Source organism: Camponotus vicinus, unplaced genomic scaffold (assembly GCF_025532165.1).
Source record: "Camponotus vicinus isolate PSW18456_S1 unplaced genomic scaffold, iyCamVici1.0 SCAF_1, whole genome shotgun sequence".
NCBI classification, from domain to species: Eukaryota; Metazoa; Arthropoda; class Insecta; order Hymenoptera; family Formicidae; genus Camponotus; species Camponotus vicinus.
The window spans coordinates 23,729,492-23,752,758 of record NW_028141945.1 but is presented as its reverse complement, the minus strand read 5'-3'; the positions used below and the strand labels follow the sequence as shown (position 1 = coordinate 23,752,758).

General features: G+C 30.1%; 4 protein-coding genes and 1 long non-coding RNA gene across 7 annotated transcripts; 3 read left to right on the top strand and 2 right to left on the bottom strand.

Moving 5' to 3' along the window:
* Positions 1-2,269: 2,269 nt before the first annotated feature.
* LOC145959759 (uncharacterized) lies at positions 2,270-5,549 on the bottom strand. The gene is made up of 7 exons (XM_083078913.1): positions 5,497-5,549; positions 4,501-4,682; positions 4,154-4,396; positions 3,615-3,784; positions 3,347-3,529; positions 3,042-3,134; positions 2,270-2,784 (listed from the first exon to the last, which is right to left on the bottom strand). Exons 4-7 carry the CDS (start codon positions 3,694-3,696, stop codon positions 2,684-2,686), a joined length of 459 nt encoding a protein of 152 aa, XP_082935039.1. The 5' UTR covers positions 3,697-3,784; positions 4,154-4,396; positions 4,501-4,682; positions 5,497-5,549; the 3' UTR covers positions 2,270-2,683.
* Positions 5,550-10,868: 5,319 nt separating this feature from the next.
* Positions 10,869-14,638, top strand: LOC145959758 (uncharacterized). Of its 2 annotated transcripts, none has more exons than XM_083078911.1 (6): positions 10,869-11,202; positions 11,917-12,170; positions 12,807-13,201; positions 13,380-13,512; positions 13,583-13,761; positions 13,868-14,638. In XM_083078911.1, the coding sequence occupies exons 3-6, from the start codon at positions 13,082-13,084 to the stop codon at positions 13,904-13,906; spliced, it is 471 nt and encodes a 156-aa protein (XP_082935037.1). In that variant the 5' UTR covers positions 10,869-11,202; positions 11,917-12,170; positions 12,807-13,081; the 3' UTR covers positions 13,907-14,638. The 2 variants fall into 2 exon arrangements, with proteins under 2 accessions (XP_082935037.1, XP_082935038.1); XM_083078912.1 differs by lacking the exon at positions 10,869-11,202 and adding an exon at positions 11,335-11,461.
* Positions 14,008-17,220, top strand: LOC145959488 (uncharacterized). Its single transcript, XM_083078402.1, has 2 exons — positions 14,008-14,108; positions 15,717-17,220. Exons 1-2 carry the CDS (start codon positions 14,008-14,010, stop codon positions 17,209-17,211), a joined length of 1,596 nt encoding a protein of 531 aa, XP_082934528.1. The 3' UTR covers positions 17,212-17,220.
* Positions 14,834-22,598, top strand: LOC145959753 (uncharacterized). Of its 2 annotated transcripts, none has more exons than XM_083078899.1 (7): positions 14,834-15,106; positions 18,145-18,615; positions 18,803-18,844; positions 19,008-19,161; positions 19,462-19,633; positions 19,700-19,934; positions 20,534-22,598. In XM_083078899.1, exons 2-6 carry the CDS (start codon positions 18,149-18,151, stop codon positions 19,927-19,929), a joined length of 1,065 nt encoding a protein of 354 aa, XP_082935025.1. In that variant the 5' UTR covers positions 14,834-15,106; positions 18,145-18,148; the 3' UTR covers positions 19,930-19,934; positions 20,534-22,598. The 2 variants fall into 2 exon arrangements, with proteins under 2 accessions (XP_082935025.1, XP_082935026.1); XM_083078900.1 differs by lacking the exon at positions 14,834-15,106 and adding an exon at positions 17,584-17,893.
* On the bottom strand, positions 18,313-21,451 carry LOC145959765 (uncharacterized). The gene is made up of 4 exons (XR_014435172.1): positions 21,071-21,451; positions 20,786-20,903; positions 20,513-20,624; positions 18,313-19,932 (listed from the first exon to the last, which is right to left on the bottom strand). It is a non-coding gene; the product is annotated as an uncharacterized LOC145959765 (long non-coding RNA).
* Positions 22,599-23,267: the final 669 nt, after the last annotated feature.

Genomic DNA, 23,267 nt, shown 5'->3' with positions numbered 1-23,267 from the left:
AATAATAGTGAAAAAAGTCAAAAAGCTTTAAAAGTGTAATTTGTGATAAATAACTTTTAATTATTTTGACTGCCGATTGGTATAAATTTATATTTTATATTACATATAATTTACGAACTATAATAATATTAATCTTTCAATATTGAAAAAGTAATTGCAAATTATTCTTTTTAAATTTATTACAATTTTGATTAAAACTAGTTCTTAATCAAAAATTGTATGCATATTATATGCATATATAAATATATTTTTAAAGATAATTAAAAACAAATTTAACAATTGTAGTAACAATAATGACTACATACGAAAATTATTTAATAAGAACTTTAATTACTAAATTTTTATCTTCATATTAGATTAATATGGAAGATTTAGATGACTTTTTTGAATTTATGAATATAGCAGAAGCTGCACATATAAAAATACCTAAACGTTACATCCGAGATCACTCAAATCCTTTTGAATTTTTCTATGAAGAAGCTTTCAAAAAACGTTTCAAATTTACTAAAGAAACAATTATGTATTATATATTGCCAATTATTGAAGACAACTTAGCAAAGACTAGTAACAGAGGTTTACCAGTACCACCTGTGTTGCAACTTCTTATGGCTCTTCGATTTTATGCCACTGGCAACTATCAAGTTAATAAAATAATTACTAAAACAAGCACTAATTAAATTGTAATTAAAATGATGTTTAATGAAATTATAAATATCAGGCTGTTACAGGTGACTTAAGAGGTTTCTCGCAACCAACTGTATGCAAATGTATTGCAGCAGTGTCGATAGCATTTGCAGAAAAACTTCATGAATATGTGCAATTTCCTAAAACTCTAAAGGATCAACAAAAGAATATCAGAAAATTTTATGAAATAGCTAAATTCCCAAATGTTGCTGCTTGCATTGACGGAACTCTGATCAAAATTATCAATCCTGACAAAAAAATTGGAGAAATTTTCCGCAGTAGAAAAGACTCATTTTCTTTAAATATTTTGGTAATTTTATATAACTACTTAAATTGTAACAAAAAATATTATGTACTGTACATATATGTATTTTTTTATATATTTAGGCTGCTACAGGACCAAGAGGAGAAATTTTATATATAGATGTTCGACACCCGGGAAGTACTCATGACAGCACTTGCTTTGATCGCAGTGCCTTAAAATTATTTTTCATGGAGAATAGGATAAAAGGTATAAATATAAGATAAAAATATTTTAAAGAAAAGTAAAATTTTAAACATCACTAGAGCCCATATTCTGAATCCTCTTTTATCGATAAAAGTGCCTCTAAAAGTGGCATATAAGCCTTCTGATTGGCTACAGGCCGCTTTTAGGAGCACTTTATCGATAAAAGAGGATTCAGAATATGGGCCTAGGTAAAATATGAATGTAAGGGCTCGTTCCCACTGAGCGCGTCACGCGTCGCGTCAACCAGCGTGAGCCAATCAAAACATCCCATTGTAATACGGAAAACATGTTATTACAATGGAATGTTTTGATTGGCTCACGCTGGTTGATGCAACGCGTGACGCGCTCAGTGGGAACAAGCCCTAATTAACACTAAATTGTTTAATTTTAGGTCTGCTTTTGGGTGATAATGGATATAGTTGTCAACCATATTTACTTACACCTGTTTTACGACCACTTAACCAAGCAGAACGTAATTATAACAAAAGTCATAAAAAAACAAGAAATCTTATAGAAAGGACATTTGGTCGATGGAAAAGAAAATTTTCTTGTTTAAAAAGAGGACTTTTAAACAAGTTAGATACTTCCATTGCTATCATTTGTGCTACAGCAGTTCTGTGGAACTTACACATTCACATTAATTGTCCAAATGAAAATGTTTTCATCGATGAAGAAGAGCCAGAGAATGCGATATATTTAGATGATGATCCTCCTCGTAACATGAATGGATTGGATTACCGATTGCGCTTCATCATTCGACACTTTTTAAGATAGTTATTCTATTGAAATACGTGATTAATGCATTAAAATAGAATCTGTACAAACTATTATTATTTTGGTAACATTTTCAAAAATATTTTTATAAAAATGGTGATTAATAATCCTAACAACACACATGTCCAAAAGACGTCCATAGAATATCTAGAGGATAGCCAAAAGATATTTTATGTCCTCTGGATGTCCCCTCGATGACCTCTGGCCATCTTTTGGACATGTGTGTTGTTAGGGAAATAAAATATTTTTATAAAAATGGTGATTAATAAATAAAAACATGGTGATTAATAAATAAAATGACAATTTGTTATTGCAATTTGTAATTTTTATTTACCTAGAACATTAATCATTTATTGGAAAGTATCAAAATGAGCATTTTTAACATAAATGATAAAACAAAAATATATACTTATTATATATTAAGTAATGTAACATAACAAACATAAACAAAACATTTTATATCAGAAAGAGAGAAAGATTTTTTGTTCTTTCTGTAACAATCATGTAAAAAATCAGAAGATACATTGCTTAATATTATTAATCAACTAATTCAATGTCGCTAATGGTATCAGTTTCAATTGCACTATACTTTGCTCTCCAATATTTAAGTTGCGCTTGCATTGCTTGCATTTCAAATTTTGCAGCAGCTTTCATTTCCTCCCAATATTCGCATTCCTTTTGAATAATTCTTAGTTTTTCTGTATGCAACTCTGACTGTTACTTTGTTGATTCTTCTAATTTTTGTATCCTCAAATCTTGCTCAATTTCCAAACCAGTCGGAACTTTCTTTTTTTTATTTAATAACCCTTCATTCAAATCTTTTATAAAAATAAAAAAAAGTAATAAATTTTATATGTACAAAGTAATAATTAGGAGAAAAATTTATTAACTCAACATTTAAGTGTGGAAAATTTCTTACAAAAACACATTAATTATTGAAAGATAGATTAAAATAAATAATTAAAAGAAATAATAAAGTTTTAAATAAAGATATTTTGTTAAATCAATTTTCTTAAAGAAAAGAATTTTGATTTGTTATTGAGTTTTATTAAAGAATCGATATAATAATTTATACCTTCACATTCCTTAAGTCGATAAAGTTTATCGTCTAAACCTTCATCATTTTTTGGTAAAATATTTTGAAGAGGTTTTCGTTGTACATTACTTCCTACAACAATAAAATACAAATATTGCAATATTATAAGTACAAAATTTATCATTTTATAACAAAATTAAAAAATTTATTATTTTTCATAAAATAAAGTAAAATGTTAAATAAAATCTCTAATAAAAAGTTTTCAAGAAAATTACACACAGGCATAAATACAATAAAGTTACGTTATCTGTTCATACAAATGCATATATAATATACACACTTACCAACTGTATTAAATTTAGAAGAACATCTGCTCAAGGAACTATCAATTTTTTTTGGTATTTTTTTACAACGTACATAATCATTTTCATTACTACTTTTATAATTTTTTTGTTTATATTTATTAAAGTCTTCATTATTTTTCATTTCCTCTTCCTTAAATATATTTTGCATATCTTCCATGTTTCCTAAATCATCATCATATTTTTTCAAATTTATAAAAAATATACTAATAAAAAAAAGAAATTAAATAGAAAGAAAAATTAATATTACTTTCAATTTCACTTGTACTATCCCATCGATTCTTTAATGTAAAATCAATTGTTGGAATAATACTGCGAACTCTTTCGTACATATCTTCTTCATCACTATCAATGATTATTGGTGGACCACCACCAGTTTTTAATTGATGCAGTTTCCTTGCTGAATCTGATTGTCTACATCTATCATGTAAAAATGTTTCATATAGTCTATATATAATATAAATTTATAAAATTTAAGAAACCAAAATATTTTTATCATTTTTAATATATTAAAAGGTATGCTCCAAGGGATATACTTTAATATATTTATTTTGAAAATATTATTAGAATAAATTTACTGAAAACAAATTTTTCCTACAGATAATTTTGAGCTACTTCTTTACATATATTTAATGAATGGTTGCATAAAATAAGCATTGTTCATATCATTAATTGATACATGCATCATGTATGTATATATATATATATATATATATATATATATATATATATATAAACAGTTCTTACTAACCTATAGCTACATATATAAATATTACATTCATAAAATACCTGTATTTTAAATTAATCCAGCATCTTTTTAATTGTGCTTCTGTCCTTACAGGAAAGCCACTGTTTGATGCACTATTTGCATATTGCTCTGTAATAAGTTCCCAAGTTGCCTTCTTTTTCTCTACAGTTAGGCCGTCGGTTTGTAGACTCTCCACAATTTCCTTCACATCTTCAATGAGTGACAATAACAATATTTTTTCAGTGTCCGTAAATTTTGGTGTTCTTCTTTGCTAATTCGTTAACCTAAATCATAAATTTTATTAATTATAACCTATAAAATTAGAATTGAAGCAAAAAATATAGAAATCTATATTCTTTGATTAAAGATTATGTACTATTATTTATACCTTATTATAAATCTCCATTATACCAATCGGCAACCAAAATAATTAAAAATTATTTATCACAAATTAATTATTTATCACAATTAATTAACAATTTTCAGTCTTCTCCCTTAGTCATGAAGAACTGAATTGGATGATTAGTCACTAGCACTGAAATTTTATGTCGAAGATTCGAAACCTGAAAGCTAAAATTTGAGATTGGAAACGAGATCTAAGGCCGGTATTCATAATCCGTTCTTATATTTAAGATCGTCTTAAGAACCCATTCAACCAATCAAATAGCTGCAATGCGGTCATTGATTGGTTGAATGGGTTCTTAAGACGATCTTAAATATAAGAACGGACTATGAATACCGGCCTAAGATTTGAGAAACGACTATGAATTCGGGCCAATGTGATTGGCTGCGGCGCCGCACGCAAGGTTGACGATCACGACCGGCAATTGAGATTCACGGTCGGTAGTTGTTTTTGACGTCCAGCAGTTGTTGTTCACGTCCGGTCGCGAGGTCAGCGAGTTGTTTTCCGACCATGTTCACGGTAACACGTACGTTCCGTTCGCGCGGTCTTTTCCGGTGTAAAGCCTACGGCACACGGTACAATTTTTCGTACTGGATTTGATAAGATTTAGTAAAATATTAGAAATGCTGCATTCTGATTGGTGCATTTTTAGTATTTTACTAAATTGTAAGAGTGTTAGATTTAGATCGCGGTTATCGGCGCGATCACGTGATCAGGAGCTGAACGAGCCGGAGAGGGTTTTTGGTTTGACTCGCGGAAGCAGAATGAGAAAAGACTAGGAGTTGCAAGGGCAAAAGAAATATATTCTTGTAACGAATATACAGAGAGCGAACACAAATGCCGCGGAACCGAGGCCGTTAATATTAAGCACGAACGCCCGAAGATAACGTTGAAACGCGCAGCGGATTAATCACTGCCCGAGGGAAACGATCACGACGAAAAGGCGTTAACGAAACGCGCCGATACTGAAAACGGTCTCACCGCACAAAAGCTGTAACTCTGTTCGGCGCCGGTTTGCAACTGTTACTCTCGCCGGTCGTGATCGTCAACCTTGAAACGCGCGCAGCGCCGTAGCCAATCACAATGCGCGAACAGAGAGAAGAATGAGAGGTGTCACGGCCCGCTTTTAGGTGATCCCTGAAAGCGATACGCCCTCTGTGGACCTTGAAAACGTGCACCTAAACTACGAAGCCAAGGTGCACGAATGTTCTCAGAGGGTAACATATAAGGTGCACAATTTCTGGTTCTGTTCCGTGCTATGTGCACAAAATGTCGGTAGCACCAGTGCTGTATAGCAAGGTGCTCACGTATATCAAATAAATTTTAATATAAATGAGAAATGACGAATTTGCGATCCTCTCTCTCTCTCTCTCTCTCTCTCTCTCTCTCTCTCTCTCTATATATATATATATATATATATATATATATATATATATATATACATATATATATATATATTTTTTTTTTTTTTATTATATGAATGCAATGAGCAGCGACATATTGTTTAAGAACAATCATGTTTTCTTTACATTAACTGATTCCTCTTATTATTCTGTGCATAAAATTATTAAAGTAAAATAATTGAAAAATGAACATTTTATCAGATATTTTATAATTTATATAAAATTATGTCAACTTAAAGAATCAAATATCTCGTTAACTATTCAATGTGTGTGTGTGTGTGTGTGTGTAGCGTACACGGGAGTTATGTGAGCAAGCGAGAAGGTAATAAGAGAGAGCAAAATGGCAATAAGAGTGAGCGAGATAGCAATAGCACGAGCAATGAAGACTCGGAAATCGAGTGTTTCTTGCAGCCTGCCATACTATTTCTCTCTCGCTCGCTCCTATTACTATCTCGCTTGCTTCTGTTATTGTTTCACTCGCTCTTACGTACTCATGTATTGTCATGCTCATCTCGTTATCAAATCTGCCGCTGGCAAGCGGCCGATGACAAATTATGACAAATAAATAAGTTAATTATTTTAAGATATATTTATAAGAGTAAGGGAGTAATTTTAATGGAATAATGAAAATTTTGCGATTAAAATAACATCAAACACGGTATCAATCGGATAAACGTAGTTAAATATATAATCAAAATTTTTATTATCAGACCAATTAAAAATTATCCGATTTACGTCGTGTTTGATATCATTTTAATCGCAAAAATCTCAATAATTCATTAAAATTACTTTTAAATGAATAAAATAAAAAATAGGAGAGTTTCAGTTTTTATTTTATAAGATGTTTACATTCGCGAGGAAGCCGAGTCCGCTTATCTTTACGACCTGTCAAGTGCGAGAGCGACAGCGAAACCGCGAGTCGAGAGCGAGCGAGATGACCTATCATCAAAGAATTCCGAAGTCTCTTACAATCGGCTTCTTCACTTCCTCTATCCATTCGCAATTTACGAGATTATAAAGTAAAAACTGAAACTTTTATTTTTTATTTTATCGATATGAAAGTAATTTTAATGAATTATTGAGATTTTTGCGATTAAAATGATATCAAACACGACGTAAATCGGATAATTTTTAATTAGTCTGATAATAAAAATTTTGAATATATATTTAACTACATTTATCCGATTGATACCGTGTTTGATGTTATTTTAATCGCAAAATTTTCATTATTCCATTAAAATTACTCGCATATCCTTATAAATATATCTTAAAATGATTAACTTATTTATTTGTCACAATTTGTCATCGGCCGCTTGCCAGCGGCAGGCTTGATAACGAGATGAACATGACAGTATATGAGTACGTAAGAGCGAGTGAAACAATAACAGAAGTGAGCGAGATAGTAATAGGAGCGAGCGAGAGAGAAATAGTATGCCAGGCTACAAAGGCCCATATTCTGAATCCTCTTTTATCGATAAAAGTGCCTCTAAAAGTGGCATATAAGCCTTCTGATTGGCTACAGGCCGCTTTTAGGAGCACTTTTATCGATAAAAGAGGATTCAGAATATGAGCCAAAGAATCGATTTTCGAGTCTTCGTTGCTCGCTCCTATTACTATCTCGCTCGCTCCTATTACTATCTCGCTCACTTCTGTTATTGTTTCACTCGCTCTTACATACTCATATACTGTCATGTTCATCTCGTTATCAAACCTGCCGCTGGCAAGCGGCCGATGACAAATTGTGACAAATAAATAAGTTAATCATTTTAAGATATATTTATAAGGATATGCGAGTAATTTTAATGGGATAATGAAAATTTTGCGATTAAAATAACATCAAACACGGTATCAATCGGATAAATGTAGTTAAATATATATTCAAAATTTTTATTATCAGACTAATTAAAAATTATCCGATTTACGTCGTGTTTGATATCATTTTAATCGCAAAAATCTCAATAATTCATTAAAATTACTTTCATATCGATAAAATAAAAAATAAAAGTTTCAGTTTTTACTTTATAATCTCGTAAATTGCGAATGGATAGAGGAAGTGAAGAAGCCGATTGTAAGAGACTTCGGAATTCTTTGATGATAGGTCATCTCGCTCGCTCTCGACTCGCGGTTTCGCTGTCGCTCTCGCACTTGACAGGTCGTAAAGATAAGCGGACTCGGCTTCCTCGCGAATGTAAACATCTTATAAAATAAAAACTGAAACTCCTATTTTTTATTTTATTCACTTGAAAGTAATTTTAATGAATTATTGAGATTTTTGCGATTAAAATGATATCAAACACGACGTAAATCAGATAATTTTTAATTGGTCTGATAATAAAAATTTTGATTATATATTTAACTACGTTTATCCGATTGATACCGTGTTTGATGTTATTTTAATCGCAAAATTTTCATTATTCCATTAAAATTACTCCCTTACCCTTATAAATATATCTTAAAATAATTAACTTATTTATTTGTCATAATTTGTCATCGGCCGCTTGCCAGCGGCAGATTTGATAACGAGATGAGCATGACAATACATGAGTACGTAAGAGCGAGTGAAACAATAACAGAAGCGAGCGAGATAGTAATAGGAGCGAGCGAGAGAGAAATAGTATGCCAGGCTGCAAGAAACACTCGATTTCCGAGTCTTCGTTGCTCGTGCTATTGCTATCTCGCTCACTCTTATTGCCATTTTGCTCTCTCTAATTACCTTCTCGCTTGCTCACATAACTCCCGTGTACGCTACACACACACACACACACATTGAATAGTTAACGAGATACTTGATTCTTTAAGTTGACATAATTTTATATAAATTATAAAATATCTGATAAAATGTTCATTTTTCAATTATTTTACTTTAATAATTTTATGCACAGAATAATAAGAGGAATCAGTTAATGTAAAGAAAACATGATTGTTCTTAAACAATATGTCGCTGCTTATTGCATTCATATAAAAAAAAAAAAAAAATATATATATATATATATATAGAGAGAGAGAGAGAGAGAGGATCGCAAATTCGTCATTTCTCATTTATATTAAAATTTATTTGATATACGTGAGCATCTTGCTATACAGCACTGGTGCTACCGACATTTTGTGCACATAGCACGGAACAGAACCAGAAATTGTGCACCTTATATGTTACCCTCTGAGAACATTCGTGCACCTTGGCTTCGTAGTTTAGGTGCACGTTTTCAAGGTCCACAGAGGGCGTATCGCTTTCAGGGATCACCTAAAAGCGGGCCGTGACACCTCTCATTCTTCTCTCTGGCGCGAACATAGCGCACTAGCGCCAAACGCTAGCGCCAAAACATGGCGACGGACATGCACTAGCGCCAAGACTTGGCGACGGACGCGCCATGACATGGCGACTAGGGATGGGCGATGTTTAAAAAAAGCATCGACATTCAAATAATCGATTTTCAAAAATAACGGTTTTTTTAAAATCAATTATGACTGAAAAAATCGATAATAATCGATTATTTCGTATTTTTTAATATTAAATTAATGGCATTATATAAAAATTATATCATCAATAATCATCAGTTATAAGAATACACACATACGCACGCACACACATATATATATTACATAAGAATGTATATACATATAGAGATATCATACAAAATAAATAATTTTGGGAATAGAATTAAATAGAAATTAGAGAAAGGAGATAAATAATTTTATAAAACAAAAACGTTAGAATATGTAGTAAGATATATATTTGATGTATATCAGCTATGATAAGATACCCAGGTAGCCAAGTCTGTAAGATCATATATTGCAAATTGTGCGTTACATATTATGCTGATAGAATTCCGGCAGCAGTCAAACATGATCTGCCGGCTCAATTAATATCGACAGAAATGTAGCAGGAAACAAGCAGTTTCTGCGTCATAATATGCTACAAAATATCTTACAAAATTTAAACAGAAATTCTTGACATAAGAACAGTAGATTTTAAGCATTATGTGTTAGCACAATATGTCGACAGAAATTAAACTAAAACTGAGCATAACATGAAATCATGCTATATTGATAGAATATCGTCAGAAATCGAGCTAATCTGTAAACACGGCGTAACGGCAGAAACGCGGCAGAAATGGAGCATGCACTGCCATTTCAAAAGTAACAGCAAAAACACAGCAGAAATACAGCATAGTTTGTAGTCATAAAATAATAGCAAAAACATGATTTATTTTATATATAATAAGACTTATCTTCTTTTAAATGTAAAATACGATAATATATATGATTTAATATTAATAAATTAATTAATTTTTTTCTCTCGCTTCTATTTTAAAATTAGTAAATTAATTATTAATTAATAATTTATTGATTAATGAATTAATTTTAAATTAAAAGCGAAAGAATTGGAAAGAATTGATTATATTTTATATACAAATTATTCAACAATTATCCAAAAAACTATAATCCAAATAACATCAAGGTCTTGTAGAAATCTAAAAGATATCTCATTAAAGAAATTTTTAAGATATTTCTAAAAGATATCTAAAAGTCATTTAAAAGATGTCTAAAAAGATTTTGTTAAAGATGTCTTTGTAGAATTTCTAAAAGATATCTGTAGACATCTAAAAAGACATCTTAGGCTGCGTTCGGAAACATCACCCGAGTGCCCCCGGGTATCATTTTATCCTTGTTTGTTAAACAAGGATAAAATTATACCCGGGTACACTCGGGTGATATTTCCGAACGCAGCCTTAAAAGACATCTTTCCTCCTTTTACCTGGGCTGTGTTCCACTTAACGATCGCAACGCTCGCAGAATCATCTTATCCTTGTTGTTCACTAAAAGTTAAACAAAGACACATCATGTTTACGAGTGCCGCGATCATTAAGTGGAACGCAGCCCTGATTGGTCAATCAAACGCTTCAGAGCATCCAGAGCGTCTTCCCGACCGCATCTTTTATATATATATATATATGTGTATAATGGCGGCGGTGCCAGGCCTTGGACGGGATCGGACGTGATTTCCGTGCTTCCGTGCTCTACGTGAGCCATACAAATTTTCTGCGGCTTATACCGCCATTGAATTTCGGTTTGATGGAAGTTGAGTACGAATGAGTACGAATGAGCGCAAGCGAAATCGTTTGCGGAGATCATGAAAATGACGAATGTTCAAGAGGGAATTATCGTTCGATGCATACAGCAACTCGGCGAAATCTTAAGAGATGTTAAAAATGCGGCTGCGACTATAAGTGATCCGATTTTGAAAGAAACAATGGAAGAAGCCTCAACTGCAATCGAACGCGAAGTATAAAATAATTTAAATGTTTAAAAATTATTAAAAAGAGAGACTTTTTTAAAATGTCTAAAAGACATTTTAAAAAAGTCTCTCTTTTTAATAATTTTTTATTTTCACATCGTAAATGATTGGCAAGTCAAGTGTGACTTATATGTTTAAAATATATTATAATTATATATTTTTGTTTATATATTTAATGTCTTAACAAGATATATTGTGTGTGTGAATATGCAGTACATGTTCTATCTTATAATTTGTAGTGAAAAAGGTAAAAATTTTATGAATGTGAAAAATGCTTATTTTACAAAAGTTGTTCAATTTTTTTCGGTATATTTACAAATCTAACACTTGAAACTTATAATTTTCTGTTTTTCCTTCGTACAAATTGAAAAACATACAAATATAGAAAATATGCAATATATATATATATATATATATATATATATATATATATATATATATATATATATATATATATATATATATATATATATATATATATATATATATATATATATATATATATATATATACAGTATATATACAATAATAAACTTATTTTAGAAAATTGTACTAAAAAAATCTTTAGGATATTCTCTCTTTTTATCTAAAATTTTTAACAAAAATATCTAAAAGATCAGAGAGAGAGACTGTTCAGCAAATTTTTTATAAGATTCGAAATAGACATTCCGTGATATATATCTTCAATTTTCATTTTCATAGATTGCATTCTCAACAACCATCATTCGGTCCTGCTTGCCGTTTGGCAAAACGGTGGTTATCAGCACAATTGTTAGATGATACTCACGTATCGGAAGTTGTAATTGAATTGCTTATGACGTCGATATATTTAATGCCAGAACCTTATAAACCAGCTCAGATGCTGCAAGTGGCATTTCTATGATTTCCAGAAGTTGTTGCAAGATCTCATTGGAATACTGATCCTATCATCATTAATTTCAATGGTGAAATGATTAGTAAGTTTTGATATATTTCCAATTTTTCATTACTGTAAAAATTTTTGCAAATGAATCATTATAAAATAATTATTTAAATAATTAATTAAATTACTGAAATAATTGATAAATTTTTCTCTTTTTCTTTTTTTACCCGGAAAATTTATTATATATTCTATTTATTATTCTATTATTTATTATATATATTCAGATATATAAAAAGATAAACAGAAATGAAATCTCTTTTATTCCAAATTTATCTATGTGTAATTGCTTTTAAATTTATTTACATTATATATATATATATATATATATATATATATATATATATATATATGTTAATATATATATATTACGGGATCAATTAAAATAATGTATTCGACCAAACTAGCCAGAAATTTTTGTTTATTAATACGACGTTTCGACCATATGTTTGTGGTCCTTATCAAGTATATACTGGAATAAATTAATTATAAATCTTTATTCCAGTATATACTTGATAAGGACCACAACCATATGGTCGAAACGTCGTATTAATAGACAAAAATTTCTGGCTAGTTTGGTCGAATACATTATTTTAATTAATCCTTTGATTAATTGACTAGCGATATTAAGACATTTTATATTTTTAATATATTACATTAAATTTTTTTCCAGATGAAGAAATCTCCGCCGTAGAAACATTATTTAATACAACTCGCGCTTCGTTACCACCCGTATTCATATCTACCTCTTATCAACAGAAATCCTTGTACAAGGAGAGCGCCATCAGTTGATTTTAAATCGTATGAGTGAACTCGCGAAGGAATCATTAAGATTATTTGACAATCTATTGTTCGATAATATGGATATAAAACCTATATTTCGCCCTTCACTACAAGAATATGACTGTTTGTTATATCTAAAGTCAAATATGAATCCTAGAAAACTGCATGTGGTCGATGTATCCAATAATGGAAATCGTTGATCTGCATCTGTATAAAGCGCATTCACTTCAAAAAATTCCAGTCATAGACTTTGATCCTGTGCAATGTTTCCTGAAAGATCTAAGAGTTAGTATTTGAAATAATTAACAATCGATTGTATTGTTAAATTGTATGAATGAGTTTATGCACGCTTTAAAAACAAAGAAAGAAAAAAAATTATATATTTGTATTATCATGATTGACGCTACTGCTATATCTAAATCTTTTTTTGTATTCTACATCTATTTTTCTTTTATTTCTCCAGGATAGTTACGATACCTTATTCTTCCATGACACTTATAGTGGTATAGTGATTGGGGTTCTGTTGAAACCCGCTGTTTTCGAGCGCAAGGATTTTAAAGTGGCAGATGTTAATTGTAGAAAACTCGACAGCAATGGTAAACTTGTTTTAAATATATCGGCATGTGAATAATATTTCTTTTTAACACAATTAATATTGATTTGCAGTTGCTTTAAAAGGAAGAGTCACGTTGCAAATGAGTAGTAATGAATTGCTGATAACGGAGCTGGTTCTCAAGAATATGTTAACAGTTTTACAACCAGCAGAAATAGTAGCGCTGCTATCAGCACTGATCTTTCAACAACGCACAGATTCAGAACCTACACTCACACCAAATCTCGCTAATGTACGTGTCATCAATTGTCTTTTTTTTAATTAATAAAGTTTAAAAAAAATTACATATCGAATAATTAAGAGCATTGGAAAGCTAAAACAATGTTTTTTTTTCCCAGGGTTGTGGGATAATGAACAAGGTGCATGCGGAACGTTAGAGCAGCAATATCAATTGTCGACTATACCGTCATTGAATTTTGGTTTGGTGGAAGTTGTCTACGAATAGGCGCAAGCTAAATCGTTCGCGGAGATCATGAAAATGACGAACGTTCAAGAGGGAATTATCGTTCGATGCATACAGCAACTCGGCGAAACCTTGAGAGATGTTAAAAATGCGGCTGTGACTATAAGTGATCCGATGTTGAAAGAAAAAATGGAAGAAGCCTCGACTGCAATCAAACGCGAAGTATAAGATAATTTAACTTTTTGAAATAGAAAAATGCATTTCTTTTATAAAAATAATGAACTGAATATACGCACATTGTTGAAAACGTAATCTATTTGTAAAAAATATCTTGTCCACAAGCATATACAATACTTCAAAATATTTATAATTTTTTGATAATAATTGTATAATAAAATGTAACTTTATAATTATAATTAAACGACATATTATATTTTGTATATGTTTGCAAATGTTCAAATGCTAGCAGTAAATAACTCGTAGTAATTCTATAGTTTTTTAAGATATACTTAATTTTTTCAAACAAATTATGTTAATTTATAATGCTTATTTGTACAAATATTATTTTATTTCTGTCAACGACATTACAATGCACGTTGATCTGGATTGTTAAGATTTCCCTATGTGTATGATATTCCCTTGATCTTTATTCAATAATTATTTGCAACAGCTCTTTTTAATTAATAAAATTAATATTGTCATGCTATACATATCATTTATTTTCCCAATATCGATTTGTCTATTCAGATATCTTTAAGACATCTATAGATATCTGAAAGATATAGATATAGATAGTACCAGTACATAGCAACTAATTCGATATCATTTATTTAACAAATGATTATCGAATTAGTTGTTATGTATCGGTTGTTTTGTTATATATCGGTTGTTTTGTCGTTATAATATGCGTTATTCTGCATTCAACAGCAATAGCGATCGGATCAGAATATTATTACAGTGATACACAGTGCTTGCCGAGAGGATTATCATTACGATATACAGCAGAGGATCATCTGATACAGAGAATTCTTCCAGGCGTTCAAAGATTTAAGGATTCTTCCAGGAGTTCGAAGATTTAAGGATTCTTCCAGAAAATCTTTTGAGAAAAGCAGCAAAAGCCTTCCAGAAAATCTTCTGAGATAGCAGATTCGTGCAGAGAATCAACGATATATACGTAACTATGAAACCATTTAAATGTTCCATCTCGAGAAAATGTTTTCACAAATTATCCATTAAACAACGGAAAAGAATTATGTCTGAAATTAAAAATAATTTACATTACAAAGAATCATTACAAAATTGTGAAAGACAACAATTTACTGTTAAGGATATTCCATGTACCTCGAGTTCTTTAGATGCGGAATTAAATTCAGTCAATCTTGAAAATATTTATAGTAATACACTTTCTACAAACGTGGAGGATAATAGTCTTTCTAATGATAGTGATTCATCATCTTCTCTTACAAGTAATACATCCTCAGTTGAGTCATCATTTCAAGAAAGATTGGCATCTTGTTTCATAAAAAATAATTTAAATCATGTCCAATGTAACAGTATTCTGTCACTTCTTCGCACACATCCTTGTTTTGAAAACTTACCGAAAGATGCAAGAACACTTCTAAATACTCCTCGAGATAAAATTGCTATCTTCAAAGTAGAACCAGGTGAATACGTTCATTTTGGAATAGAAACAAAAATTTCTCAATTTCTTTCACATTTTCCAACTGTATCCCTTCCTGATCAATTAGAAATAGATTTCAATACTGATGGTTGCTATGTAATAGATCAGGAAGCATTCATATTTGGCCAATACAATGTAGAATTGCGAATATTAAACTCGCAAAGCCAATAATAGTAGGAATATATCGTGGTACTGTAAAACCATATGATCCAAATTTATTTTTTGAAAAGTTTATTGCTGATATTAAGAAAATATTAGTAAATGGAGGTATAATTTTCAATAATATTAAATTACCATTACGTTTAAGGTGTTTCATAGCTGATGCACCAGCTCGTGCTTTCATCTTGAATCATCGAAGTCATATTTCTAGCCAACCATGTTCAAAATGTAAAGTTTCTGGTGTACGATGTAAAGGAAGATATGTTTATTGTGGTAGTAAGCATTCTCTTCGCAGCGATAAAGAATATTTTCAATGTATAGATGAAGATCATCATAAAGATGGCCAAAGTCCACTGTCTATGTTACCAATGGGAATGGTATCACAAGTTCCCTTTGAATATATGCATCTTGTGTGCCTAGGAGTCATGAAAAAATTGTTATCTGCATGGGTACATGGAAAATATTCACGCTTATCGAAATTATCAGCAAAATCCATCTGCACTATATCTAGACGATTAAACATACTTACAGCATATTGTCCATCTGATTTTGTAAGACGTCCTAGATCACTCGATGCATATACAAAATATAAAGCAACAGAATTTCGGCAATTTCTTCTATATGTAGGTCCAGTTGTAACATACGGTATTCTTGATGAACAAGTATATACACATTTTTTATTTCTGCATGCAGCAATAAGAATTTTAGCCTCGACATCACCATCAGATATGTATTTAAATTTTGCAAACCTTGCGCTGCAAAAGTTTGTTAACAGATGTGAAAATCTTTATGGTTCAATATTTAATTCTTATAATGTGCATGGTCTTCTTCATCTTACCGATGACGTGCGACGATTAGGTCCTCTCGATTCATTTTCTGCTTTCCCCTATGAGAATAATATGATGATTTTTAGAAAATATTGTAGAAAACCTGGTCTTTTTCTTCAACAAATTGCAAATAGGATGGCAGAAATAGAAGCACGTACAATAAATCAGTCTATAATAATTATTGATTCCTCAATTCATGTGTCTATACAGCATCATGCTGGCCCTCTTCCGTGTAATTTTGCTAATTTCTCTCAATATCGTAAAATTACGTTTAATGGCATATTGCTTAGTTTAGATAACCGTGATAATTGCTGTATGTTACATGATGGAAGTATTTGCATTGTGTTGAATATTCTTATGTCTAATAGCTCATATTATTTAATAATGAAAAAATTTTTAAACATTTGTGATTTTTATGATATTGGTATCTCTTCTTCAAAGTGCCACGTTTTTAAATGTTCTACGTTAAATGATAATATTTTTTCAGTACGTATAAATGAAATCCATACAAAATGTTATAAAATGCCATTTTGGGATTGCAGTGATAATGAAAATTATTCAGAGCCTTCTCAATATATAGTAGCTACTATCATACATAATGATAGAATTTAAAATTTATATTTTCATATAAAAAATATTAATGCAATTATTACTATAAAATAATATAACTTAAACAAAAATTAAACAAATGCGTTTTTTACTTTTTATCATTTTTTTTTAAGTATTTTTTCAATTTGAAATTGAAGATGTTTTTATATTTACGTTTTAAGTTAAATTAATTAGTTTTTCATGTAGAAAAAAGTGGATTTTTCATTATAGTTTGCAATAAAATTTTATAAAATACAATTTTAATATAATTTTATGAAAAATTTATGAAAAATTATATGTAATAAATCGCGAAAAAAATTACCCGATCTAGCAAGTAAATAAAGAATAATAAAAAAGCAAAAGATAAAAGTTTTTATACATATATAAAAATTATATTATTTCTTTTTTATGTTTACTATAGAAGAGTTCTATACTGCTTATATTTTCTTCTAACAAAATTTTATTATTTGTTGTTGCCACTAACATTCTTATTCTTTTTCTTTTTGTTTCTGGATTGTCATCTTACTTGGACATTGACGAGATAAAATTAGTTCAACACTAGTCATTGAGCGCTCAATGACCGGTCATTCCTGATTTTTAAACTCAGACTAGATCTAAGAGAATACATCAATTACGTGAACAGCTGTTTATTGAGCGCTCACAAAACTAATATATTCTACCATTAAATATATTCTACAAGATGTGTGTATGTATAATATATATATTTAGATTTATATATGTTTAATATATAATTTATTAATTTTATTACTAATTGTTTACATTATTACAATTTTTAAAAAATGAATATAATCTTATTTCTATATACATTTTAGTTTTCTCGTTATTTCGTATTTAATTTGTTTATAAAATAATAAGATAAAAAATAAACATGAAATAATTCATGTTATATTTTAGTATGCATATAAAATTTTATAAAATATTTACATATTGTTACAGAAAAATGGCTACATCACCAAAAAAGGATCGCCCAAAAAGATCGATAACAAAACCATTAAGATACCAAACTACTTCTTCTGATGAAGCTGAACATGGATCTATGACTAATGAAAGGCAACAAAAAGGAATTGAAGAGGACGTCAGAGAATTAAGAGAAATTTTTCATAATTCTTCTTATAATAATCTTTATAATACTTCACAGACACACCATAATTTTCCATATGAATTACATCAGCATACACAATATGAACCAGCACAAATACATAATCAATACACACAATTACAACCAATTACTTCTACACAATCATACTCACATGCTACAACTTCATTTACACAACACATACCTACATACACCACACCATCATCAAATCAATATATTTTAAATAATGCAAATAGAAAGTTTCAGGTTCAGTCCTCAGATATAGATGAACGCAGTACACAAAACATGATAGAACATAACATGGAGAATCGGTGAGTACATATACATATAATTACGATTGTTACAATAATTATTAAACAATAATATTAAAAAAATTTTTAATTTATTTATTTAGAAATATATTGTTATTAATAAATAAATATATTTCCAAGTAAATAAATCTAATAATATAAAAAAATATATATTTTTATATTTACAAATGCAAATTAAATGTTACAGCCAAATGAGGGAACAATTCAACCGCATAGAGACAGAACTAAAGTAAGCCTCACATCCCTATAAGACACAATATTCCTAGAATATTGTATAAATATTATTAAAAATTAATAATATTTATACAATATTCTAGGAATATTGTGTGCTTATAGGGATGTATCATGTTTTAATATTATATTAATTTCATATATACAATACAACTTTGCAGGAAAATGTACAACATTATGGAACGCATTTTAAAATGCGTGCAAACGAAACAAGATCGACGACGAGCAGTACAAAAACCGATGTGCTTACCTATCTCAACTGAACAAGAGATGCAAGCGTTTGAAGTAATTGACGAAAATATATACGAAGAAGTAGTAAGTTAATGAAAAAAATATTCATACTATAGTAATATTTTAGTAAATCTTAGAAGAAATTATACAATCTAATAAATAGAATAAATATAATAAATAGAATAATATACATAAATATATATATAAGTATGTATCTTGTATGTTTATATATATATATATATATATATATATATATATATATATATAAGAAAATGTATATAAGAAAAATTGTCCTTATATATATATATATATGACAATTTTTCTCAAACAAGTTATTCATTTGTACTGGTTCATATTGTGCTTTTATAATGTATTTTAATGTAGGTTGATTATCTACAATACGTGGGAGGATTCTCAATTAAGGAAGCGGTCAATCTAGCTTTTAAAGAAGTTATAAAAGATAATGTTACAACCGCATTTACTTGGTTTGGCCGTGAACAAGGCCAAACTGTTCTACGGTCTTTGTATAACACGCGCATAGTACAAGCAATTTATGGTAAATAACTCTTTAAAATTATACACATTATTTTTTATCGTTAATACAATACAAGGATATCTACAGATGCCGTTTGCAATAATCGCAATTTTAATAAACCAACCCGGACTGAATTTCAAGCATATATGCGAGAAGCTTTACGGTCAGCGAAGCAGCGGCATCGCACAAGTATTCGCCCACTGCAGAATAAACAACAAAATGTGAGAACAGCACGCAATTACTGGAATGACAATCCAGAAAAAGAAAATGACGTAGAAATAGAATCTGATACTGGACACGACAACGAAGATGAATAATTTCTGTAAGTAAAATATTAATTTTCACACATTTATAAAGTGTAATAGATTGAAATTCTATACTATAAAATTCTTTCTTTTATTAAAAATTAATACTTGAATTATTTCCTTACAAAACGCAAATTCTCTCATAGAAATAATAATTTTTTTTACTATAATTATCATTTACTACAATAATCTTAATTCTTATTACATCTATTATTCTTTTCATTGTAATTTTTTTCTTTTAATAAATTTACTGATCGATTTTTATTACACGGACATTTAATAGAAATAATTTGAACTATTTCTCCAATAATTATTATAATCTTTATTGCTATCCCATTAAAAATTTTCTACTATATTACTAAAGAAAATCATTTAAATAAATTAACTATTAAATGTATATGTCATCAATGAGATATTGAAGATATGAATATTCAGACTATAAATATTGAATTTGAATCCTACATTATTCCTCCCAATGAATTAAAACTTAATGCATTTCGTCTTTTAAATACAGATAATCGCTATATTCTTTAATTTTCCTATTCGAATTCTAAAATACAAATTTTTTTATTACATAACAGAATATGTTTAATACCTTGCTTCTCCTCGTTGTCAGTTACAGATGCTGCTTGCGGAGGATGCAGAATCTTGATGTGAGCTGCAAGTTTGCCAGGGCCACTTGATGGTAGCGTGCTACCTTCAACGTCCTACAAAATAAATAAATATATTTTGACAACTTTTCAATAATCTATTTTGACCGCATAAAATGCAGTATAGAAGATCACACAAAAAAGATAAGTATAACAAAAATAATATATATATTTTTTTTCCAAAAGATATAATTTATATAATAAAATATGATTAATACCTTATTTCCCTTCGTTGTCAGTTACAGATGCTGCTTGCGAAGGATGCAGAGTCTTAATCTTGATGTGAGCTGCAAGTTTGCCAGGGCCACTTGATGATAGCGTGCTACCTTCAACGTCCTACAAAATAAATAAATATATTTTGACAACTTTTCAATAATCTATTTTGACCGCATAAAATGCAATATAGAAGATCATACAAAAAAAGATAAGTATAACAAAAATAATATATATATATATTTTTTTTTCCAAAAGATATAATTTATATAATAAAATATGATTAATACCTTGCTTTTTCTTGTTGTCAGTTACAGATACTGCTTTTAACTTCGAAAGTCGCAGAGTCTTGTATCCTGCTAGCGAGTTGCAAGCCCGCTTGAGTTGAGCCCGAAAGAGTTGAAACGTTGAGAGTAACGTGTTTGCTGTTAAGCCCGTGTACTACGTATTGTGGACGCGAATTGGATTGGCATTGCAGATTACGGCTTGTAAAAATAGAGAGCCACTTATTCTATGGCTGCGTTCCGTTTCACACAGGGTGCATCCAGAAGCACAACCGCTCACTGAGCGGCTAAGTAGCACTCGAATGTGATTGGTGAATTCAAAGATAGAAACCAATCACATTCAATTGCTACTTAGGTCCATATTCTGAATCCTCTTTTATCGATAAAAGTGCCTCTAAAAGTGGCTTATAGCCAATCAGAAGGCTTATAAGCCACTTTTAGAGGCATTTTTATCGATGAAAGAGGATTCAGAATATGGACCTTAGCTGCTCAGTGAGCGGTTGTGCTTCTGGATGCACCCACATTATGCACAGAAAATCTATAATATATGTAACATATACTATAGATTTTCTGCGCATAATGCATGAAACGGAACGCAGCCTATATCTGCAATTCAAATCCGAGGCTGCCTCGTCTTGATTGGTTGAATTCCGATCCGCAATGCCAATCCAATCCGCGTCCGCAATACGTAGTGTGACACGGACTTTAGAATGCTAACTTCAGCGTTCGAAGATGCGGTTATTTTGGCTTAATTCCAATACTTTAATTCGTTATTATGATCGAAAGCATAAACTTTTGTATAACGCATAAGGAATGAACCAATTAGAATCCTTCATTTCTATCTCCAAAACGGAAATGAAGGACTCTGATTGATTGATTCCGCATTCATGCATTATGCAAAAGTTTGTGCTCCCGCCCTAATGTCTTTCCAGCTGCGTTCAGAAATCCTACTCGTGGGGTAGAGTAATATTTAATCTACCAATCGGAATCGAGAAATGTTTGCTCCTTTTGTCCTGATTGGTCGATTTGATGTTACTCTACCCTGCGGGTAGGATTTCGGAACGCGCCTCTGAAAATAGTCGAGTTCGAATCAAATAATAGCTGGACACATCGCGTCTAATTATTTGTATACATCATGAATTGTTTTTTGGAGGAATGTTATTTCGGAGCTTGTTTGATCTTTTGGATTTGTCATTATTAAATTTTGTTTGGTGTTAATACGCATACTAATAAGGATTACACTATATATGTGCATAGTGTATGTATTCCGGAATTCACTGTCAATATAGAAAATCTATAGCATGTAATGTAAATTATAGCTTTTCAGTATTGGCAGTAAATTTCGGAACACAAACTTCATATTAAAAATATTTATATTATGTATATTATAATATATGTATATGTATATAATATATGTATAATATACGTATGTGTAAATTGTTTTATACTTATAAATATTACTTATAAATAATTTTTAAAAATAATACATATTTTTATATTTAAAATATATCTGCAAAATGTGATGTAATTTTTAAAATTTAATAAAGTTTATGTGTAAAATATTAATTATATATCTTTCTGTTTTTTAAATATAATAATAATAATAATTAATTAGTATTGATTAATGTGATATTTCTTATTGTTTTTCTGCTGCATTTTTGCTATCACATTGTGACAATATGCTATGCTCGATTTTTGCTGCGTTTCTGCTTTCAACAGCTGGTAAAATAGGTCGTGTTCTATTCTTGCCGTATTTTCACCATCATGATGTGACAGCAGATCATGCTCGATTTTTGCTGCGTTTCTGCTTTCAACAGCTGGTAAAATAGGTCGTGTTCTATTCTTGCCGTATTTTCACCATCATGATGTGACAGCAGATCATGCTCGATTTCTGCTGCGTTTCTGCTTTCAACAGCTGATAAAATAGGTCGTGCTCTATTCTTGTCGTATTTTTACCATCATGATGTGACAGCAGATCATGCTCGATTTCTGCTGCGTTTCTGCCGTCAGTATTGGATATGATAGATTTTGCTCGATATTTGTTACATATTTGCTGTCATGACATAATAATAAACAATGTTCGATTTTTGCTGCATTTTTATTAACATATTATATTGGCAAGACGTGCTATCAGAAATTAAGCTTAATGAGGACGCAGCAGATCGGAATCTGCTGCAAAGTCATGATTGAATTTGCTGGCATA

What these genes read in the sequence shown, in the direction of transcription:
- LOC145959488 (XM_083078402.1), top strand. Translation starts at nt 14,008, where the DNA reads ATGACGAACGTTCAAGAGGGAATTATCGTTCGATGCATACAGCAACTC. An exon ending in GTGACTATAAGTGATCCGAT is followed by an intron (nt 14,109 to 15,716) that starts GTTGAAAGAAAA and finishes GCTATGTAATAG; the next exon opens with ATCAGGAAGCATTCATATTT.
- LOC145959758 (XM_083078911.1), top strand. Translation starts at nt 13,082, where the DNA reads ATGTGGTCGATGTATCCAATAATGGAAATCGTTGATCTGCATCTGTAT. An exon ending in GTTTCCTGAAAGATCTAAGA is followed by an intron (nt 13,202 to 13,379) that starts GTTAGTATTTGA and finishes TTATTTCTCCAG; the next exon opens with GATAGTTACGATACCTTATT. An exon ending in TCACACCAAATCTCGCTAAT is followed by an intron (nt 13,762 to 13,867) that starts GTACGTGTCATC and finishes TTTTTTTCCCAG; the next exon opens with GGTTGTGGGATAATGAACAA.
- LOC145959753 (XM_083078899.1), top strand. Translation starts at nt 18,149, where the DNA reads ATGGCTACATCACCAAAAAAGGATCGCCCAAAAAGATCGATAACAAAA. An exon ending in AAAATATATACGAAGAAGTA is followed by an intron (nt 19,162 to 19,461) that starts GTAAGTTAATGA and finishes ATTTTAATGTAG; the next exon opens with GTTGATTATCTACAATACGT. An exon ending in CATAGTACAAGCAATTTATG is followed by an intron (nt 19,634 to 19,699) that starts GTAAATAACTCT and finishes GGATATCTACAG; the next exon opens with ATGCCGTTTGCAATAATCGC.
- LOC145959759 (XM_083078913.1), bottom strand. Translation starts at nt 3,696, where the DNA reads ATGTACGAAAGAGTTCGCAGTATTATTCCAACAATTGATTTTACATTA. An exon ending in TAGTACAAGTGAAATTGAAA is followed by an intron (nt 3,530 to 3,614) that starts GTAATATTAATT and finishes ATGATGATTTAG; the next exon opens with GAAACATGGAAGATATGCAA. An exon ending in TCGACTTAAGGAATGTGAAG is followed by an intron (nt 2,785 to 3,041) that starts GTATAAATTATT and finishes TTTTTATAAAAG; the next exon opens with ATTTGAATGAAGGGTTATTA.